The sequence below is a fragment of the Schistocerca gregaria genome, unplaced genomic scaffold (assembly GCF_023897955.1).
Source record: "Schistocerca gregaria isolate iqSchGreg1 unplaced genomic scaffold, iqSchGreg1.2 ptg001167l, whole genome shotgun sequence".
Lineage (NCBI taxonomy): Eukaryota > Metazoa > Arthropoda > Insecta > Orthoptera > Acrididae > Schistocerca > Schistocerca gregaria.
Window position 1 is genome coordinate 30,983 of NW_026062498.1, and position 20,496 is coordinate 51,478.

Consider the following 20,496-nt stretch of genomic DNA (forward strand, 5'->3'; position numbering starts at 1 on the left):
CGGGCCTTGGACGTGGTATGGCGCTGAGTCCTCTGGATTGTTGTGTTTTACGCCTCTGCGCCTCTCTGTATACGTCGCAGCCCCTGTAGTTGGCCGCATGGCCTTGACCACAGTTGGCGCAACGGCGTGCGTTTTGTTGTGCTTGTGTACAAGCGTTGGATGCGTGTTTGCCAGCGCATCCGCGGCAACGGGGTGCCAGGCGACAGCGAAGGGCCGAATGACCGAATCGCTGGCAGTTGTTGCATTGTTGGGGGACGAGTGGTGGTTCATATAATTCTACCCTTACGTCCATCCGCAGAAGGCTTTTTATCTGCAGAAGGCCGCGGGAGGCAGCCGTATCGGCCATCTCGACCAGGTAGTGTGGTAGGCGGGTGTGTGTGCGGAAGCCCGTCATCCGGTTAGCACTTCGGCAGTCGTAACCAAGGAAGTTGAGCGCCGCTTGAACTGTTTTGTTTGGTGTGCTGGGGTCCACTCCCTTGACCACGTACAGCTGTGTCCGCTCTTCAGCCGTTCTGTACGTGTAGTGCTCGATCCCCTGTTCTTTGAGGAAGAACAGGAGATCTTTGTACTCTGTGTTAGTAGCCACGTACAGTGAGGCCCTATCCCCAGAGTATTTAGTGTGGAGCGTGCAAGGTGTGTGCCTCGCTTCGAATGTGGTGTTGAGGACGCTAAGGTCCCCATAGTTCTGTATTACGACTGGGGGAAAACCAGTCTTTTGTTGTGCGGGCGTAGCTGCGGTTTGTGTATTTGAGTTATTACTGACCGCAGGTCGGTTCGTGTTGGTTATAGTGTCTGTGTTCCTAGCCGGAAGTGTTTGTTTCGGTGTAGGCAGCAACGCCTTTCGGCTGCCTAGCGAGTTTGGTTGCTCGCATGTACCTCTTGTGTTTCTGCGTTTGTGTGATGGGCCCTCCACCTGCCAGGGCCCGGTGTAGTGTTGTTCTGTGTCCTCGTCCGCCGCCGCTGATTCCGCCACTGGAGTCAGCAGCGACAGCGGGACGGTCGTGCAGGAGTCACCAGTAGCAGGCGAGTGAAGCGTGATGTGAAGCGTGGTGCGCTTCGGTGTGTCGTTTGCGCCGCAAAGGTCGGTTATCAGCCGACGTTGGTCCAGCAGTTCCTGCGCTTGCTGCGCGATCTGCCGATCCTTGTCGGCCAATACCTCCCCCACGGCGGCAAGCGGGACGCTGGCGTCGACGGGGTCAGTCGACCCGAGCGCCTCTTTCGCTGCAGCTTTGCTGCGGGTTATGGCGGGAGAAACACCGGCGGAATCTGCCATCTTGGTGTTCTGGGAGGGACGAGAAAGGGGAACGACAATTTTGCTCTTTCTGAGAAGAAAAAGCCCTAACTGTTTTACCCTACGGAAGTGGGGGGAGTGCCCTACGGCCTAGCGTGCGCCGTTAGTGCAGTGGCGCGGCACCTAAAGGAGGTGCGGAAGAAGAGAATCGGCCTACAGTACGCGGGGTGATCCGACGTGAACGGGCCCCTGGCACTGATTAACCCTACAAAGAACGAGATAGCCTCGCTGTGGAGTTTGTAACAAACGTTACGGGGTTGCTGTGAGTCTAGGACTCTTCACGACAATTCTGCTTTCCGCAACTACGCGGTTTCTCGACGAAAGGGAGCAAGCTCAACCCTCCGCCGATCCACCGGGCGCTACTGTCGCGCTTCGGAAGAACACTCTCTGTAGAGCAGAGCGGTCAGCGAGGCTTAAGCCCCAATAGCTACCGATGCACCGGCCATCACCGGCTGAGAGCTCCTTCCGCCACGACGGCCAGAGCGCGTCTGGGGGGACCCGCCGCACGCCGCCGCCGCACCTTTACCAGCTCGCCCTGCTGCGGCCGCCGACCAATGGGGCGCGCGCGCAACCGGCCGCCGCACCCGAGCCCATAAAGGACCCCCACCCCGCCGGCGCCGGCACGCACTCCGCTGCTCGACTCGCTGCGGCTCGCACCGTTTGGGGCGTTGTGCTTTTCTTTCTCGCTTCTTTCGAAACTAGCCCATCGCCATGTCCGGACGCGGAAAGGGAGGCAAAGTCAAGGGCAAGTCAAAGTCCCGCTCAAGCAGGGCTGGGCTCCAGTTCCCGGTCGGCAGAATCCACCGCCTCCTGCGCAAGGGAAACTACGCCGAGCGCGTCGGCGCCGGGGCGCCCGTCTACCTCGCCGCCGTCATGGAGTACCTCGCGGCTGAGGTGCTCGAGCTGGCCGGAAACGCGGCCCGCGACAACAAGAAGACGCGCATCATCCCGCGCCACCTGCAGCTCGCCATACGCAACGACGAGGAGCTCAACAAGCTCTTGTCGGGCGTCACCATCGCACAGGGAGGTGTCCTGCCCAACATCCAGGCCGTCCTGCTGCCAAAGAAGACCGAGAAGAAGGCCTAAAAGAGAGACAGCGCAATCGGCAACCGCCGCGTGCTCCCTTGGCACGCAGCGCGCCATTTGCCGCCTCGGCTCAAAAACAAAACACAATCGGCCCTTTTCAGGGCCACCACACAAACCTACGTCCAAAGCAGAATTCCAGTCGTTCGTCGCACCACTTCTCTCTCTCTCTCTCTCTCTCTCTCTCTCTCTCTCTGTGTGTACGGTTTTTTTTCCTTCTTACACACACAGGCGCCGCCATCTTGTACACACGTACTTGGCCACCTCCTCCACTCCACTCCACGCACGCACAGTCTCGCGACCATTAACCAGCACACGTGGCGCACAACAACACACCTCAAAAATAACCCCTCGGCACTCAGCCGCGCCGCAACACACAGCCCATCCACCGACAAGAAGCATACAAGCAAAGAGGGAGGGGAAGGAAGGAAGGAAGGAAGGAAGGAAGGAAGGAGGGAGCTCACACAACGCAAGGGCACGCTTCCTTCCCTCCCAACCGCACCGCACACCACGTCAAAAAAACTCCAAACAAAACTAAAAGGCCAAGTAGACTAAAAAAGGAAAAGAAAAACCAGCAACACAGACTCTTTCGCACTTTTCAACTTCCGAACACTGTGGTGGCCCTGAAAAGGGCCGTTTTTCAATCTCTCTTTCCTTCCTTCCTTCGGTCTCACACCGCCTAACCGCCGAAACCGTACAGGGTGCGCCCCTGCCTCTTCAGGGCGTACACCACGTCCATGGCCGTCACAGTCTTGCGCTTGGCGTGCTCAGTGTACGTCACCGCGTCGCGGATCACGTTCTCCAGGAACACCTTCAGCACTCCGCGCGTCTCCTCGTAGATCAGACCAGAGATGCGCTTCACGCCGCCCCTGCGCGCCAGGCGGCGGATCGCGGGCTTCGTGATGCCCTGGATGTTGTCGCGCAACACCTTGCGGTGCCGCTTGGCGCCACCCTTGCCGAGCCCCTTTCCTCCCTTGCCGCGGCCTGTCATTCTTCTTCTTCTTCAAGCGTCTCAACCACAATAATATAAAAAACAGAAAGCAAGGCAAGCTCCTCACCCGGCGCTAGCGAGTCGGCTACGGTTGTGGCGCCCAGCGCGCGCGCCGCCCCCCTATATAGACTCTGGGGCCCCGCGGCCCGCCCTCCCCTCCCCCCACCACCGCGCACCGAGGGCATATAAGCGCAGCACCCGGGGCGCGCGGGCCCGTTGTCAAGGCAGCACCGGACGCCGTCGCGCACGCATATCCTCCACGCCGCATCCGCATCCGCAGTAGCCATGGCCCGGACAAAGCAAACGGCCCGCAAGTCCACCGGCGGAAAGGCGCCGCGCAAACAGCTCGCCACCAAGGCGGCGAGGAAGAGCGCGCCCGCCACCGGCGGCGTCAAGAAGCCCCACCGCTACAGGCCGGGCACCGTCGCCCTGCGAGAAATCAGGCGCTACCAGAAGAGCACAGAGCTGCTCATCCGCAAGCTGCCATTCCAGCGCCTAGTGCGCGAGATCGCCCAGGACTTCAAGACCGACCTGCGCTTCCAGAGCTCCGCAGTCATGGCCCTGCAAGAGGCCAGCGAGGCCTACCTCGTCGGCCTCTTCGAAGACACCAACCTGTGCGCAATCCACGCCAAGCGAGTCACCATCATGCCCAAGGACATCCAGCTCGCGCGCCGCATCCGCGGCGAGCGCGCCTAAACCCGCACACCGCCAAACAAACAAAACGGCCCTTTTCAGGGCCACTAACGTCTCTCCGTCGCGAGCAAAACTTTGTCGGTCGCAACGACTAGTTCCCCACTCACTCTCCAGTCCAGTCGTCCCACCCCCGGCCCGGCCCGGCGCCGCCGTTTCCAAAAAAAAAAAAAAAAAGCACCGCACCGGCCGAACCAAGTCGCAAGCGTCAATAGCGCCACCCACACAGGCCACGGCACAAAACGTGACGCCCGGAAAGCAAAGCAAAGCAAAGCAAAACAAAAAAGACTATTCCAAAACCACCACCAAGACAAACAAACAAACAAACAAACGCGGCGCAAAATAAATAGGTAAAAGTAAAATACACTTTGTGTAACACCAGCCGCGCGCCGCCGCCCACGCCCGCCAACGACCCCACAATCCAACCACCATCCACACATGAAACAAACAAACGCCAGCAAGCAAGACAGACAGACAACAAGGCAACCGACCGACCACGACACGACACGACAATCAACACCTTCCCGACGTGCTTTGATGGCCCTGAGAAGGGCCGTTTTTGTTTTTGTCCGGGACCGCGCGACAGCCTCTGGTTGCGCGCCGGCCACCAGGCGACGGTGTCAACCGCCAACCCTTCCCTGCCCTTTTTACTTCTTCTTCTTGGGCGAAGCCTTCGCCTTAGACGGCGTCGCCGTCGCCTTCTTCGGGCGCGGCGCCTTCGGCTTCTTCGTCGGAACCTTGGCGGCCTTCTTCGCCTTCGACGGCGACTTGGCCTTGGCCGGCTTGGCCGCAGCCGCCTTCTTCGCACCCGCGGGAGCGGCCGACGCCGCAGACGCCTTCTTGGCGGCGCCCGCCTTCCGACCGGTCGCCGCCTTCACGCCGCCAGCCTTCTTTGCGCCGGCCGCACGGGCCCCCTTCTTCTCCTTGCTGGCCGGAGCGGCGCGCTTCTTCTTCGCACCACCGCCGCCACCACGAGCCTTGCCGCCCTCGGCCGCCCCGCCGCCGGCGCCGGCAAGCTTGAAAGAGCCCGACGCGCCCTTCCCCTTCGTCTGCACCAGCTCGCCAGCCACGACGGCCGACTTGAGGTACTTCTTGATAAAGGGCGCCAGCTTCTCCGCGTCCAGCTTGTAGTGCGCGGCAATGTACTTCTTGATCGCCTGCAGCGACGACCCGCCGCGCTCCTTCAGACTCTTGATGGCGGCCGTCACCATCTCAGAGGTGCGCGGGTGCGCAGGCTTGGCGCGCGGCTTCTTCGCAGACGACGCAGACTTGGCCTTCTTCGTAGTGCCGGTGGCGGCGGGTGCCGCGGCAGTCTCGTTCGTAGCCGCCTGGTCTGCCATCTTTTGCTTGTTCTCTTTTCTTTTTTCCCCTTGGTTTCGCTTCCTTCTCTCCTTCGACGACGCACAACAGCGAGGGGCGCGCAGCAGAGAATAGCCGCGCACGCTCACTGACTCACTCACTGTTCGACCTTACGGGTCTGCCCTGACCCGTGCAGGAGCAGGCTAAGCAGTCAACTGCTATTCCTGCGGAAGCCTTTCGTTTCGGAGTGACTAACTCTCTTCTTGGGTTGGCCTCTGGTTGGTTTCTTTCTGGGTGGGGATGTCCTTTCTCTGTTGCGGGAGTTTTCACTCCCGCAACAGGTCAGGCCAGCGTGTTGTTGGCCTGTGGTGCGCAGGATGGCCCAGACCCCTGATGAGCCGGTTGTCGGACCGTTCGGTCCGCTCGTAGAAGGCCCGCGCTGATTGCTTGAAGCGGTCGCGGAGGAGGGGTATTCCGGTCTGCTCGTGTAGCCGAGCGGTCGAGTATAGCCTCGGCAGGCGCAGAGCGAGCTTGAGCGCCCTGTTCTGCACCCTCTGCAGCTTGCTGATGTGTGTCTCGGCCGCGTTGCCCCACACCACAGCCGCGTATTCCAGCACTGGACGTACCAGCGCCAGGTACAGCGTGATGCCGTGATGAGGCGGCAGCGCAGACGATGGATTGAGCAGAGGGTACAGGACGCGTAGGCGCCCTATTGCTCTGCCCCTGACGTCCTCGATGTGCGGCTTCCATGTCAGCTTGTGGTCCAATGTGACACCCAGGTAGCGGCCGGTCTTGCTCCATGGGACGGGGCTGCCCATGACGGTGACTGGCGGAAGATCGGGCGGCAGTGGTCGTCTAGTGAACACCACCGCCTGGCTCTTCGCCGCGTTTTGCTTGAGGCGCCACTTGGTCGACCAGGCGCCAAGGGCCTCGCAACCTCGTTGGAGAAGACGGCGCATCTCGACCGCCTTCATGCTCCGCACGAACAGCGCAGTGTCGTCAGCATATAGTGCCAACTTCACCGGCGTCACGCGCGGAGCGTCGGCGGTGTATAGGGAGTACAGTAGGGGCCCAAGAACGGACCCCTGCGGCACTCCAGCACGGATGTATCGGTGGGTGGATGTCCCATCTTCCAGCCTGACATGGAAGGACCGCTCGGCTAGGTATGACCGGAGGAGGACTCCGTGTGACGTCGGTACCCCGTGCACAAAAAGTTTGTACACGAGGCCGTCGTGCCACACGGAGTCGAATGCCCTAGAGACGTCCAGGAACACCGCCCCAAGGTATTCCCGAGTCTCCAGGGCGCGCATGGCTTCTTCTACCAACCGCATCAGCTGGTGGACGGTGGAATGGCCCCTCCTAAAGCCGAACTGCTCGTCGGGTATGATGCCTTCTGCTGTCACGTGGCGGAGTAGGCGTCTGGCGTACAGGCGCTCGAACACCTTCGAGAGTGCCGGCAGCAGACTGATTGGCCGATAGTTGGCGGCGTCCCGTGGGTCCTTGTTCGCCTTGGGGATTGCCACCACCTCTGCATGTTTCCATACAGAGGGGTAGACCCCAGAGCGAAGGACCTGGTTGAAGATGCCCGCCAGGAATGGGTGTGCACCCGCCGGCAGGCTCTTCAGCAGATGGTTGGTGACGCCGTCAGCCCCGCCAGCCTTCTTGGTGTTGAGCGCCGTTATCTGCACGGCCACCTCCTCCTCGGTGATGGGGTCGATCTCGTCTGCGGCGTCCCTGGCTTCCAGGAACACTGGGAGCTGCTCCTCAACCCGGTGGAGGTGCTCCTCGTCAATGTTATCATCCACCGGGGTGAATGACAGCTCGAAGTGGTCCGCCAGGGCGCCTGCCTTGCCGTCCGGGCTGCAGACGACATCTTGTCCGACGAGTAGCGGCGGGACGCGCTGCCTTCTGCGTAGAAAGGACTTCACAGTCCGCCACGCGCTGCCGTCCTCGGTGTTGAGGGAGGCGACGAAGTCTGCCCATACGTTGTTCCTGTGCGCCTCAGCCGCCGCTTTGATGTCTCTCCGCATGCGGTTGAGGCGCCGTTTCGTTGCGGGTTGGCGCGTGAGCTGCCACTCCCGGAAGAGGCGGTTCTTCTCCCGTATTGCGTCCCGGATGGGAGGCGGCAGGTTACGGGAGAAGTCCCTGGTACCCTGTGGAGGGGCAGGGGAGGCCGCATCAGCTGCCTGCAGCAGCTGACGCGTGAAGAATTGAAGGGCGGCATCCGCCCCCACTGCCGCGGGGTCAGGTGAGTCCGCCAGTGATGCCAGGATGTTGTCCTGAAATCGATCGCTGTCCAGGCGCCGGTACGTCTGCCGACGTGGCGGGAGCGTGGCTCCAGCGATGTCGATTCCATAGACCACCGGCAGGTGGTCGGACGACATCGCACACCTCGTGGTAGCGGTCGTGTGGTGCCCGATGCCTTTGATGACGGCAACGTCGAGCACGTCCGACCGCCCCCTGGCCGGGAAGATGGTGTGTTCCTGTGGGCCCAGTACCAGGGCGCCATTCCTCTGGGCTGCGCGAAGAAGTCGGCGGCCACTGACGTTCGTGAGGCGGGAGTTCCATTCCGGGTGTTTCGCATTGAAGTCACCCGCAATGAAGACCCTCCCCCCAATCGCCAGCAGTGCGTCGACGTCTGCCTCCTGGAGGTGTCCACGTGGTGGCCTGTATGCAGCCACGAAGGTTATTTGCCCCACAGCCGTCGTGACGTTCACCCCGGTGACTTCCAGGGTGGCCATGGCGGGGAGCAGCACCTGGTGGTGCCGGAGTGAGGCGCGGACGTAGATGGCGGTACCCCCGCCTGCCGTCGGCCTGTCGTTGCGGTAGCAAACATAGTTTGCTACCTTCACGAGAACTCCTGGCTTGAGGTGAGTTTCGCAGATCAGGCACAGGTCGATGGCCTCGTCCTGCATGAACTGACGAAACTCACCCTGTTGTGGAAACAGGCTGTTGGCATTGAAACCACAGATGGTCAGACCGTGGATAAGGACGTTATCCATGGTGTGGTTTCGTGGCGACGGTAGCGGCCTGGAGGGCCCCCGTTACGGCGGTGACGAGCACCGGCAGTTGCTGTAGCAGGGCAGAGAGGGAGCTCAACATTGCTCCCAGGTCTGCTGCTTCTGGTCGCGGAATTGCTGCAGGAGGTGCCGCGGTTGCGGGTGCGTGGGCGGCGGGGCGCAGCGGAGTGGCTGCGTCCGTTAGCGGGACCGCACGCCTAGCAGCTTGCGGCCTGTCTGAGGTGGGGGGACGGTTTAGCCGTCCGCCCTGGTGTTGGTCGTCCTGGGCGCCAGTTGCCTGGTTGGGCGCCTTGGTGGTCGCGACGTCCGTCCGCCGCCCCCTGGGGGCGTCCGAGGACTCCCCCTTGGTGGCAGAGGCGAAGCTGGTGCCTGGTTGCACCTTTCGTGCCGGTGCCGCACGTCCTTGCTGCCGTGGGCCGCGTTTGAAGGCGGCGCAGCCTCTGTAGCTCGCCACATGTGGCTCGCTACAGTTGCAGCACTTGGGCGCCTCCTCCCTCTTCTTTGTGCAGTCTCGACTCTGGTGGGAGTCGGCGCACTTGACGCAGCGGGCCGGCATCGTGCAGTAGCGCGCCACGTGGTCAAGCCCTTGGCAGGAGAAGCACTGGGCGCGCCTCCCCTTGGCCTTGAGCGGCTCCACTTCCACTGCAATCCTGGCCACCATCTGCACCTGGAAAATTTTGCGGTTTTCGAGGTTGTCCGGGAGGACAACCAAGAACAGTGGCATGGGCCTCCTCGTCCTGGGCGACTTCATGAGCGTGACCGAGCTGGCCATGTAGCCCAGCCCAGCTAGTTCACCCTTGAGGTGGTCGGTCTCCATTTTCAGCGGGAGGCGGCGAAAAACCACCTTCAGCTGCTTCATTGGCTCGGCATTGTGGGTGTAGCAATGCAGCTTCTCCTTCTCTATGAGCCGCATGGCAGCCCGGTACTCCTCCATTGTGCCGATCGAAACTCTGTACAAGTCCCGACCGGCACATTTGATCTTGGCAGTGGACGATACCGTCTGGAACTTCTCGAGGAAGGACTGGTATGTGTCCTTCCACGATACTGTAATCGGTGGCGGGGCGGGTGCCCGCCTCTTGGGTGCCTCAGCGTCGTCCATGGGCTCCGGCTCGTCAGGAACGTCGACGAATGAGTTCGCTGTCGGCAGCGGCTGCACTCTCTCAAGCCGTTTGGCCCGAGCAGTGTGCCGCCGCTTCGGGACAACGAAGCCGTCGTCGGTCCCCTGATCTGCCTCCGAGTGGGCAGCAGCTTCTGGCGTCTTCTTCTTCTGACTTTGCATGCAGGTAGAATCAGAGATGGCGGCGGAATCTTCCTCCTCCGCAGCTGCAGGCCTCTTTCTAGAGGGCTGCGCTGTATCCATGGTTTCCGCCTCGAGCAGTTCGCCAAGGTTGGCCTCTGGGATTGTGCTGTCTCGTGGCAGGGCAGTGGCGTGCTCTGTCGTCGCGCCTGACGGTACAGCAAACGGCGTATCTGAGGTCTCTTCACTGGCTCCCGACGGTACGCTCACATCTTCGAATACCTCGCAGCCAAGTGACCTCAGGTGCTGTTGGAACGCGCGGAGTGCTCGTTCGTCGGCTTCCTGTTCAGGGTACACAATGCCCCGCGATAGTCGGTGTACAACTAGGTACACCTGCTCTGGTGTGAGCGGGCTAGTGCGCATTGGGTGTACCGCAGCGCAGTCCGCAGTCGATTGCAGCGTCGTCATACGTGGGGGGGCGGATGCAGCCGCCGACAGAGCTGCCTCGGTTGCCCGAGGTAGTCCCGCCGCGCGGCAGTCCGCCGCTCCCTGCGCCTGCGTAACGCGGTCCTCCTCGCTCGGCATCCTAACTCGGAATGCGCCGCGCACGCGCCTGGCCCAGCCAGTGTCGCGGGCGGGCGCGGACGGCCGAGAGAGCGGCCGCCACTCGGCGCGCCGCCGCGCCGCCGCGCCGCGCCTCCCGCGCTTGCTACCGCCCAACGTCCGACAGCCTGCGCGGAGCAGCCCCCAACCTGCGCCGCAACCACCCGCGCCATTCAAACCACCGAGGATGGGGCTACACACACCGACACCACGGTCGCCAACCAGTCGCCGCGGCGGCGCCGCAAACCACGGCCAAACTGCAGCCACCGCGCGCCACAGCCTGGGTCGGCCCGCCGAGAATCGCCGCCCCCGCCCAAATGCCGCCCCCACAGCCCCAGCCGACGACCCGCCACAATGGCCAAACCTTCGTCAAAACTCCCGCACCGTCGCCGCGGCAGCCCGGCCACCGCGGCCGGCGCCACAGCCACACGAGCCGAGTCGTGCGGCGATGACGGCCGTGCACAAACGCACCTCCGCCGCCCCATCGCCTTCCGCCGTTTTCCCGATCGGCCCGCAGCCGTCGGGCCACGGCCGCGGGCCGTCCTCCTCCTCTCGCCTCGCCCGCCAACACCCACAGCCCTTCCAACACATTTTTCTTTTCTTTTTTCTTTTTTTTTTTTACTTTTTTACGATCGCCGCCTGCGCAACATGGCACCGGCCGACGGAGCGCCAACCCCCCCGCCACAGGCGAAAACAAAACAACGATAAACAAACAAACAAAATAAATTACCAGCCAGCCCCAACTACAGACACACCGAATCTGCCCTCACAGCCGACCTTACACGCCTCAACGTCAAAACAAAGGTGGTTTCTTTCTTTCAACGGTTACCTTACCTTAGGTTACGTCAGGTTAGGCTAAGAAGGCGTCAGGGTTAGGTTAAGCGTTGACGTGACGTCACGTCTTAACGTAGGCGTTAAGCTAAGGTTGCGGTCACGTACGTTAGGTTAAGGCGACTTGGGGGTTGGCCTAAGAGCTTAGGTTAGGTTAGGTTACGTTAGTTTAGGTGGCTGCGTTAAGGGGCTTAAAGAAGTTTAGGAGAGGTTAAGGCGTCGAGGCGGCCGCACCCCCTTAGCTGCTGCGGCTCGGCCACGCCACGCCACGCTTTGGGGTTTCATAAGGTCGCGCGGCGGGTCGTCGGCACGCCGCAAAGGACAAAACTGCAAGACGACGTCGAAAAACAAACAACAGGTAAAAAATAAATAAGTAAAAATAAACGACGCCGACAGGCGGGGATCAGCAGAACAAGCAGATTCCGGAGAGCGAACGAGACACGCACACACACAAACCCCCCCGAGCCGAGAGAGCACAGAGCACCACCACGTGTCGGCCTCCGCTCACCCGACTCGGCTGGGCTGGGCTGGGCTGGGCTGGGCTGGGCTGGCGGCCGGGCCGGATGCACGTACACGTACGGCTACAGCCACTACCCGTACACAGCCGCTCTTCACGCAACACCAGCCAAATGGCGCGCCCGCGGCTCGTCGCGGTCGCAACGCCACGCCGGCACACTTTCGGCACCACCGTTTTCGCGCGCACCGCAAACAAAACGCAGCCGACACACACAGAGAGAAAAAAAAAAAAAAAAAAACACAGAGCGCGAGACGGGCGGCGGCGCACCTTTCGCCAGCCGGCAGGCAATCGACTCGCCCAGTACGACAAACGCGCACGCCACCCCACCCAACCAACCAACCAACCAGTCGTCGTCGTCGTCGTCGTCGTCGTCCCGAAATCAAACAAACTCTCAAAAGCACAGCCCCTGCTGCCAACGGACGCAGGCGCCACGCAGCTCCCCTTCCCGCCACACTCGATTCGCAGCGCAACTCACCCGGCACACCGTCAAACGACGGGCTGGGCTCGCCGCATCGCCGCAACCTACACACCTTCCCCGCCACGACGCACAGCCCCACCAGACGCCCGTGCCGCAACGACACTACTGCACTACCACTACCGCACTACTCCTCTCGCCCTTGCCATACACGACACAACACGCCAAAAAATGAAAATCCAAATACAAACAAAAACACCGCCCCCGCGACCCAAACACATGCACGGCGCGCCAACACACGCGAGGCAAGGCACGCAGCAAACGGCGTCCCCTCCGCGTCGCGCCATCAACCTACACACACAAGGCAACCAACAACAGCCAGCCAGCCAGCCAGCCCCACTCTCACGCCGCAAAAACAGAAAACACACCGAAACCGCCAAACGCCGCACATTCGCGCTTCGCACTTACCACACACCTCTCGGCATCCGTTTCGCACACAACGACGCGACGCACAATACATCATCACGGGCTACGCACGCACACCGCGACCCACTTTTTTACGACGCCCTCGGCAGAGCACACGTGCCCACGCCCACACACAGTCGACACAACGACGCAGCGCGCAGCAGACGCGGCCGCAACACGTACCTCCCCGACGACGCGCCAACACCGCCAGCCACTGCTCACTCGCCCAAGCAACCCGTGCACACAACTGCCACACGCGTCCACCACGCCGCCGCCAACCACCCGCCCGCCAGGGGGCGCTCACGTCCGCGACAACAGCGCGGCACCGCCGGACCGGGCCGGGCCGAACCGAGCCGAGCCGCCGCCTCCTCTCCACTCGGCACGCCACGTCCTGCTTGCAAAACACATGGCTCGTCCCTCTGTACACACAACGCGCCTGCCTGCCTGCGGTCGCCGCCGGCATCTATCTACCTGCGCATCGGAGCCAGGCCGGCAAGCCCACACTTAAATAATGCACTTCACCAGCCAAACAAACCCACTCTTCCTTTCTTTGCACAGCGCATGCAACAGCAGCCCCAGGAGCCGGGCCCGCCGCCAGCGTCTCCTCCTCCTCTGGGCACAGCCAGCCAGCCAGCCGTTCCCACCGCCCCGCCCCTGCTCTGCAGAACAAGAAAAAACGAAAAAGTACCAACACACGCACCCAAAGCGTAAGCCAGACAAGACCAGCCTCTCCAAGGCCACACACACGCAAAAAAAACAAAAAAACAAAAACACTACAACAGAATAAAATGAAAAAGAAAAAGCAAGCTGTCGCCTCGCCCCCGCCCGTCCCCCCACCCCACCACATTCGCCCCCTCCGCTTGTTTTCCTTTCTACAATTTCCCTCTTTTCCACCCAATATCCCGCCGCGGTTTACGGGCACCGGCCGATTTTGCGCCCGCCCACATGTGTGCCTACTCCCCACCACCATTCCCTCCGCAGCCCGCAGCCCGCAGCCCGCAGCCCGCAGCCCGCAGCCCGCTTTTCCCCCCCTCCCTGCCCACACCACACCACACCACACCACACCGACGGTGCTGACGTCGACACGCACCCAAGACAGGGGCCACGACCGTCTTTTTTCCTGGGCCCATCCCCGCACCGCACCTCCTTCCAATCAACGCTGTGGCGCCTGTGTCCGCGCGAGACGCGTGCGCGCCGCCTCTCTCAACATCCGTCCGCCGTCCGCCGGCCGGCCCGTTTTTCGGCCCCCAGGCCATCCGTCAACCACCACTGCCACTGCCCCTGCCCCTGCCCCTGCCCCTGCCCCTGCCCCTGCCCGCCCCGCACCACACCACACACCGCTGCTTGCCCCGGCCGTTGCCACCAAAGGCGCCAACCGCAGCCCGCGCGCGCCAGAAACTACAGGGACCCAGCCGACCGACGAAAATCAGAGCAATTGGCCGGGAGGATCAAAAAGAGAGCTCCGAAAACCACCGTAGCGAGGCGTGGGAGGAAACGTTACGAGAAGCAGAAAGGGACCAGGAAAAATTCTGGAAATTTCTTAAAACTCGTAAACTAAACACGAAACATCTACATCTACATCTACATGGGGAAGGAACGACCCCACAGACCGAGCTGAAGAACTGGCGGATTCACTAGAAAGGCAATTCCAAGCACCAGAAGCGGTAGATGACGAAACTGATGACCACCAGGAAATGGTACTCAGAAGGGTAAAACCGCATCCTAAGTGCCCCGATCAGAACATCTTTCACAATCCAATAAACGCAGAAACCCCGTATCTTATCACATCACAAACATACACACATCCTAAGAAGGCATCAGGCCCAGATTCCATCAAACCGCAACTACTACATCACCTACCTCCAGCAACTATCAATTATCTATCTAACATCAATATATAATGCTTGCTTCAGACTAAACTACTTGGAAACAGGCCCGAGTCATCACATTACCAAAGCCAAACAAGGACTTATTATTTCCGCAAAACTATAGGCCAACTTCCTTGGAAAGGTCCTCGGAAAGCTCATTCAAACTGAACTGAAGAAATTCAATTCTTAAAGGATAACAACATAATCATCCCACAACAATTCCGATTCCGCGAAGAACACAGCACCACCCACCAGGTGACCAGACTAGTCGAGCACATATGTCAGGCCAGAAACATTAGACACAGTACTGGAGCAGTCCTGCTTGACATTGGAAAAGCATTCGGATAACGCCTTATCTACAAGCTCCACCAGTACAACTGCCCCATCCACATTATTGCTTCTTTTCTCCGCAACAGAGCATTCTATGTCCATGTACCAGGAGCGGCAAGTAACACTAGATCCATAGAGGCTGGAGTCCCGCAAGGCTCAGTGCTGGGGCCCATTCTCTACTCAATATACACAAACAAACAGCTGGGAGGACACTTGTCACTATTTGCAGACGACACTGCAGTCTACCGCAGCAGTTCTAACCTGCAATATAGAGTCACAAAAATAGAGCAACACCTACAATCCATCCAGAAATGGGCTAACCAAAAAAAACAATAAACGCGGAGAAAACCCAAGCAATACAATACGATTCACATTCAAAAAGAATACCTCCTAACCTGCATATACGCCTCAGAAATAACAATCTTCCATGGTCAGGCACAATAAAGTATCTAGGCATCAAGCTGGACAAGAGGTTGACATTTAGAGACCATGTTACACACGTTTGTAACAAGGCTGCAGCAGCAATATTCAGACTGTACCCAATCATCAAAGGAAACAGAATAAATATGCGCGCCAAAAAGAAAATCTTCAAAACCGTCATAGGAACCAGCCATCACTTACGGCTCTGAAAATCTGGTCAATGGCCGCAGACACCAACATAACAAGAGTAAAAAAAAAGGGTGCACAACAAATACTTCAGAATTGCTGCTGATGCCGGCCGGTACCAGACAAACCGAGACATATACACAAACCATAACATACTCAAAATCCCGGAAATCATCCAAAGAAAAATCCATAAAGTTTTTTTTTTTTTTTTTTTTTTTTTTTCCCACCAAACCACGGATTCGAACCACCCACTCATCAGAAATCTGGGACAAAATCCACCCGACCCAAGAACGACATTTCCCATCACGACAAAACACCACAAACTACAACATACCATGATAAACAAAAATAAAATACAAACACCATAACACTCACTCAAACAACAAACATCTACACACACCCAAGAGACCCTATCATCCCATCATTTTGTTACCCAACATAATCAGACAGAAGGCAGGGATCAAGGACAGATCCGGTCCTTCGAGTACAGGGGGTAAAAAAATACCCATCAGACCAGCTCGCTCTCTCTCTCTCTCTCTCTCTCTCTCTCTCTCTCTCCGTGCCGACGCTGCCCCGCACACGCGTTCGCGTTCGGCCGACACCACACGACAGGTCTTTGGGGCCCCGCCACTGCGCACACGCACGCCTCCTCCTCTTCCTTAGTTCTTTTTCGCTTTTCTTTTCTCCCCCGCCCCCCGCTCTCACCGCCACATCATCCCGCAACCCTTGGGGGATGTTTCCCAACATCAACGCGCCCCAATTCCACTCTCTGCCCGTGCCGCACTCTCCACTTTGCTTCTCCCCGTCCCCTACACACACGACTGCCGAAACCCCGGTTGACACACCTTCTCGTAGGACAGGGGTGCGTGCGTTGTCTTGACGGTGACAGCAACAGCAACGGATCCGTCCATCCCATTCCCCCCCCCCCCCCCCACTCGGTAAAGAACCATGTTCAACCCACACTACACAACAAGGGGGGCACACACGAACGCGAAAGAAAGGGCAGGGCAGGGCAGGGCAACTATCTCGTACACATTCTTCCTCAGAACCCACATATCACATCAACGAACGGCAGGCCAATTGCGGACTCAGCCGTGTCAGGCAAATCCAACCCAACCAACACCTCCCACGGAAACCCTGACACTGATCCAGCAGTACGTCCACATACATCGCCACACCAAATACGGGTGACGAGTGAGCAACAAATGGAACAATACACAACAAGGCTGACCTAATAAAAACTGCACGTCACGTCATACCTTCCAGACAGACGCAGTTCCGACGGGACGGCGGAACCGTATACGTACCTTTCAGCCACAACAACCGACCGACTGGACACGCCCGCGTCTCCAGCCAGCCAACCACCAGGGCCACACAGCCCGCAAGTTTCAGCGTCAACACTTCTTAACGTACGTTGCAAACTTTTCAAAACATTGCCACACACACACCACGAAAAGCGTCAACCTCTCTCACACTGGATACACTCAACACTTTTTGTCGGCGGAGCTTGAGCCCAACGGTTGACACACCCCCACCGGCCACACAGGTTTCCCTTTGAAAATTGCAGTGACGGAGGAGACGCGGCATTACGAGAGGGTTGTTTCCGAGAGCGCGAGCTGGACGGAGCTGCGGCGCCGCCGCCGCCGCCGAGGGGTAATGAACGCACGCGATGCCGCATGACAGCCCATCACCCAAAGTTTCACCCACAACTGCACAGGTCGCACCCCCTTTTCGCGCCATACTAGTGTCGATCGTCAATTACAGCTGACGGTGTTCGCATTTGCCACTTGACGGGGGGGAAAAGAAAACAAACATCTGACACGCCATGTGTTTCTCTCTCTCTCTGTTACATCTAGGTCATTGGGCAGCCACTGTAAAAAAAAAAAAAAAAATAAATAAATATTTTTACGACATGGTTGGGTAAGTGATTTAAAGACAACAATTGTGGGTCACACACCATAGACCATTTCGATAGTGTTCTTGTTCTTCTCTTTTTCCTTTTTTTATCGCTCAATTGAAATAAAACCTGGGGATGATGCAATGCTGCGATATGGCACAACCGTCGTCCATTGTACACAACTCGGGAACAAAAAGAAACCAATTCAGGGAACGTTCGTTCCTTCACAACGTTTCTTTCAACGCACTTGGTCTTTACCATCCTGTATATTCAACACACATTTCCTTTCATCAAACTAGGGCATTTCCATAACAGTTTGTTTCCGTTTCTGTGAGCACAATACTGCTTCTTCGACGTCATTTCACCATCTTAACTACAGACAGACAACAAAATAGGAAAACAGGCCTTGAGAACCCCGTCCACCAAATTTCAGTTAGCACGGCATCCAAGATTCTTTTCCGGGGAGTGTGCAGTGCAGCTGACGCTGCTCAGACCATATACCGTCGCCAGTCTCACTCAACTCTTGCGCATTCCACCATTCTACGCTACGTGACAATGCAAAAATGAATGAATCAAACCCGCCCAGAGAGCGTCTTGTGCGAGGGGACACACGATATAGAGAACAACAAAACACACAGGGGACACCACCACAGTTGGAGAGAACGTTTCCACCACGGCAGCCGCGCCGTTACGCGCTTTTTTTTTTTTTTTTTTTTCCTCCCCCCCACTGCACACCTCCGACACCACGGGAACGTTCACCGTCCCGTTGCCCTACACTGGCGTTTCTTTTCAACCCCCCACCCTATTCCTCGCTCCCCGGACATTCGACCGATCACAAAGTGCAACCTCTCGTTACCGTCGGGTGCCCCTCTTCATCCCCGGGGCGCCAACAACAAAACAAAAACACCACCGACGCCGTCGTCTCGCGTCACCTCACTCAACTGAGCGGAAAATACACGTACATCCAGAATGACGACACCGCCTCCACAAACAAAAACCAGACGTCAGACGTCAGGTCGAAAGAGGGCACCGTACGTCGTGGCGCGTGGTCTCCTAACTCACCTCGCGCGTACAAATACAATGCAATACAATGCGTGTCACCTCACGTTCACACACACCTCCACGCTCCACTTTTACGTCGCCCAACCAACCAACTAACTTAACGCACCCGCTCGGCGTAGAAGCAGCTGTAGGCGGCAACGTGTTTCTCACCCTCGCCACCAACGGTGTGACATCCGACAGTCGCGGTTTGCTTTCCGTTCCACACCTCCGGCCATACCATACAAAGGGGACAAAAACAAAAATATATATCAAACAAGCCAACTCCAGCGATCCGCCCCCCTAACACCAACACGTCTCGAAACACCCACGCCCACGACCCGGCTGTGGCTAAAGTGCGTATCCCCAACGTCACACCAAAACCAAAGGCGCCGGCGCCGCACCACACCACAAGCTACAGCTACAGCTGTGCCGCCCGTCCACCCGCTCACAACAACAACAATTCCGCCCTTCCCGCAAAGGCATTTTGGTGGCCCTGAAAAGGGCCGTTTTTTTTTTTCTCTTTCCTTCGCCGCGCCGCGGACGAGCCTCCCATTTCCAAGAGCCACCTCCTTACTTGGAGCTCGTGTACTTGGTCACCGCCTTCGTGCCCTCGCTCACCGCGTGCTTGGCCAGCTCGCCAGGCAGCAAGAGCCGCACAGCGGTCTGGATCTCGCGGGACGTGATGGTCGAGCGCTTGTTGTAGTGCGCCAGGCGAGAAGCCTCGGCCGCAATGCGCTCGAAAATGTCGTTCACGAAGCTGTTCATGATGCTCATCGCCTTCGAAGAGATGCCCGTGTCAGGGTGCACCTGCTTCAGCACCTTGTAGATGTAGATGGCATAGCTCTCCTTCCTCTTGCGCTTCTTCTTCTTGTCGCCCTTCGAAATGTTCTTCTGCGCCTTGCCAGCCTTCTTGGCGGCTTTCCCGCTAGTCTTGGGCGGCATCACGAACAAACAGGCAGGCAGGCACGCGCAGTCAGTCAGTCAAGCGCTCCGCTCCAGTCAGCGTCTCCCCACACAGTGGCACCCGCCGCACGCCGCCGCCGCACCTTTACCAGCTCGCCCTGCTGCGGCCGCCGACCAATGGGGCGCGCGCGCAACCGGCCGCCGCACCCGAGCCCATAAAGGACCCCCACCCCGCCGGCGCCGGCACGCACTCCGCTGCTCGACTCGCTGCGGCTCGCACCGTTTGGGGCGTTGTGCTTTTCTTTCTCGCTTCTTTCGAAACTAGCCCATCGCCATGTCCGGACGCGGAAAGGGAGGCAAAGTCAAGGGCAAGTCAAAGTCCCGCTCAAGCAGGGCTGGGCTCCAGTTCCCGGTCGGCAGAATCCACCGCCTCCTGCGCAAGGGAAACTACGCCGAGCGCGTCGGCGCCGGGGCGCCCGTCTACCTCGCCGCCGTCATGGAGTACCTCGCGGCTGAGGTGCTCGAGCTGGCCGGAAACGCGGCCCGCGACAACAAGAAGACGCGCATCATCCCGCGCCACCTGCAGCTCGCCATACGCAACGACGAGGAGCTCAACAAGCTCTTGTCGGGCGTCACCATCGCACAGGGAGGTGTCCTGCCCAACATCCAGGCCGTCCTGCTGCCAAAGAAGACCGAGAAGAAGGCCTAAAAGAGAGACAGCGCAATCGGCAACCGCCGCGTGCTCCCTTGGCACGCAGCGCGCCATTTGCCGCCTCGGCTCAAAAACAAAACACAATCGGCCCTTTTCAGGGCCACCACACAAACCTACGTCCAAAGCAGAATTCCAGTCGTTCGTCGCACCACTTCTCTCTCTCTCTCTCTCTCTCTCTCTCTCTCTCTCTGTGTGTACGGTTTTTTTTCCTTCTTACACACACAGGCGCCGCCATCTTGTACACACGTACTTGGCCACCTCCTCCACTCCACTCCACGCACGCACAGTCTCGCGACCATTAACCAGCACACGTGGCGCACAACAACACACCTCAAAAATAACCCCTCGGCACTCAGCCGCGCCGCAACACACAGCCCATCCACCGACAAGAAGCATACAAGCAAAGAGGGAGGGGAAGGAAGGAAGGAAGGAAGGAAGGAAGGAAGGAGGGAGCTCACACAACGCAAGGGCACGCTTCCTTCCCTCCCAACCGCACCGCACACCACGTCAAAAAAACTCCAAACAAAACTAAAAGGCCAAGTAGACTAAAAAAGGAAAAGAAAAACCAGCAACACAGACTCTTTCGCACTTTTCAACTTCCGAACACTGTGGTGGCCCTGAAAAGGGCCGTTTTTCAATCTCTCTTTCCTTCCTTCCTTCGGTCTCACACCGCCTAACCGCCGAAACCGTACAGGGT

The 20,496-nt window shown here is 58.9% G+C and overlaps 1 protein-coding gene across 1 annotated transcript; it reads right to left on the reverse strand.

Moving 5' to 3' along the window:
- Window positions 1–913: 913 nt before the first annotated feature.
- Window positions 914–10,196, reverse strand: LOC126329307 (uncharacterized protein Rv2082-like; the record flags this gene model as incomplete). The annotated part of the gene is made up of 3 exons (XM_049996144.1): window positions 9,331–10,196; window positions 8,403–8,814; window positions 914–1,282 (listed from the first exon to the last, which is right to left on the reverse strand). Coding segments are annotated over exons 1-3 (1,647 nt in total), but the record flags the coding sequence as incomplete, so codon positions are not given.
- Window positions 10,197–20,496: the final 10,300 nt, after the last annotated feature.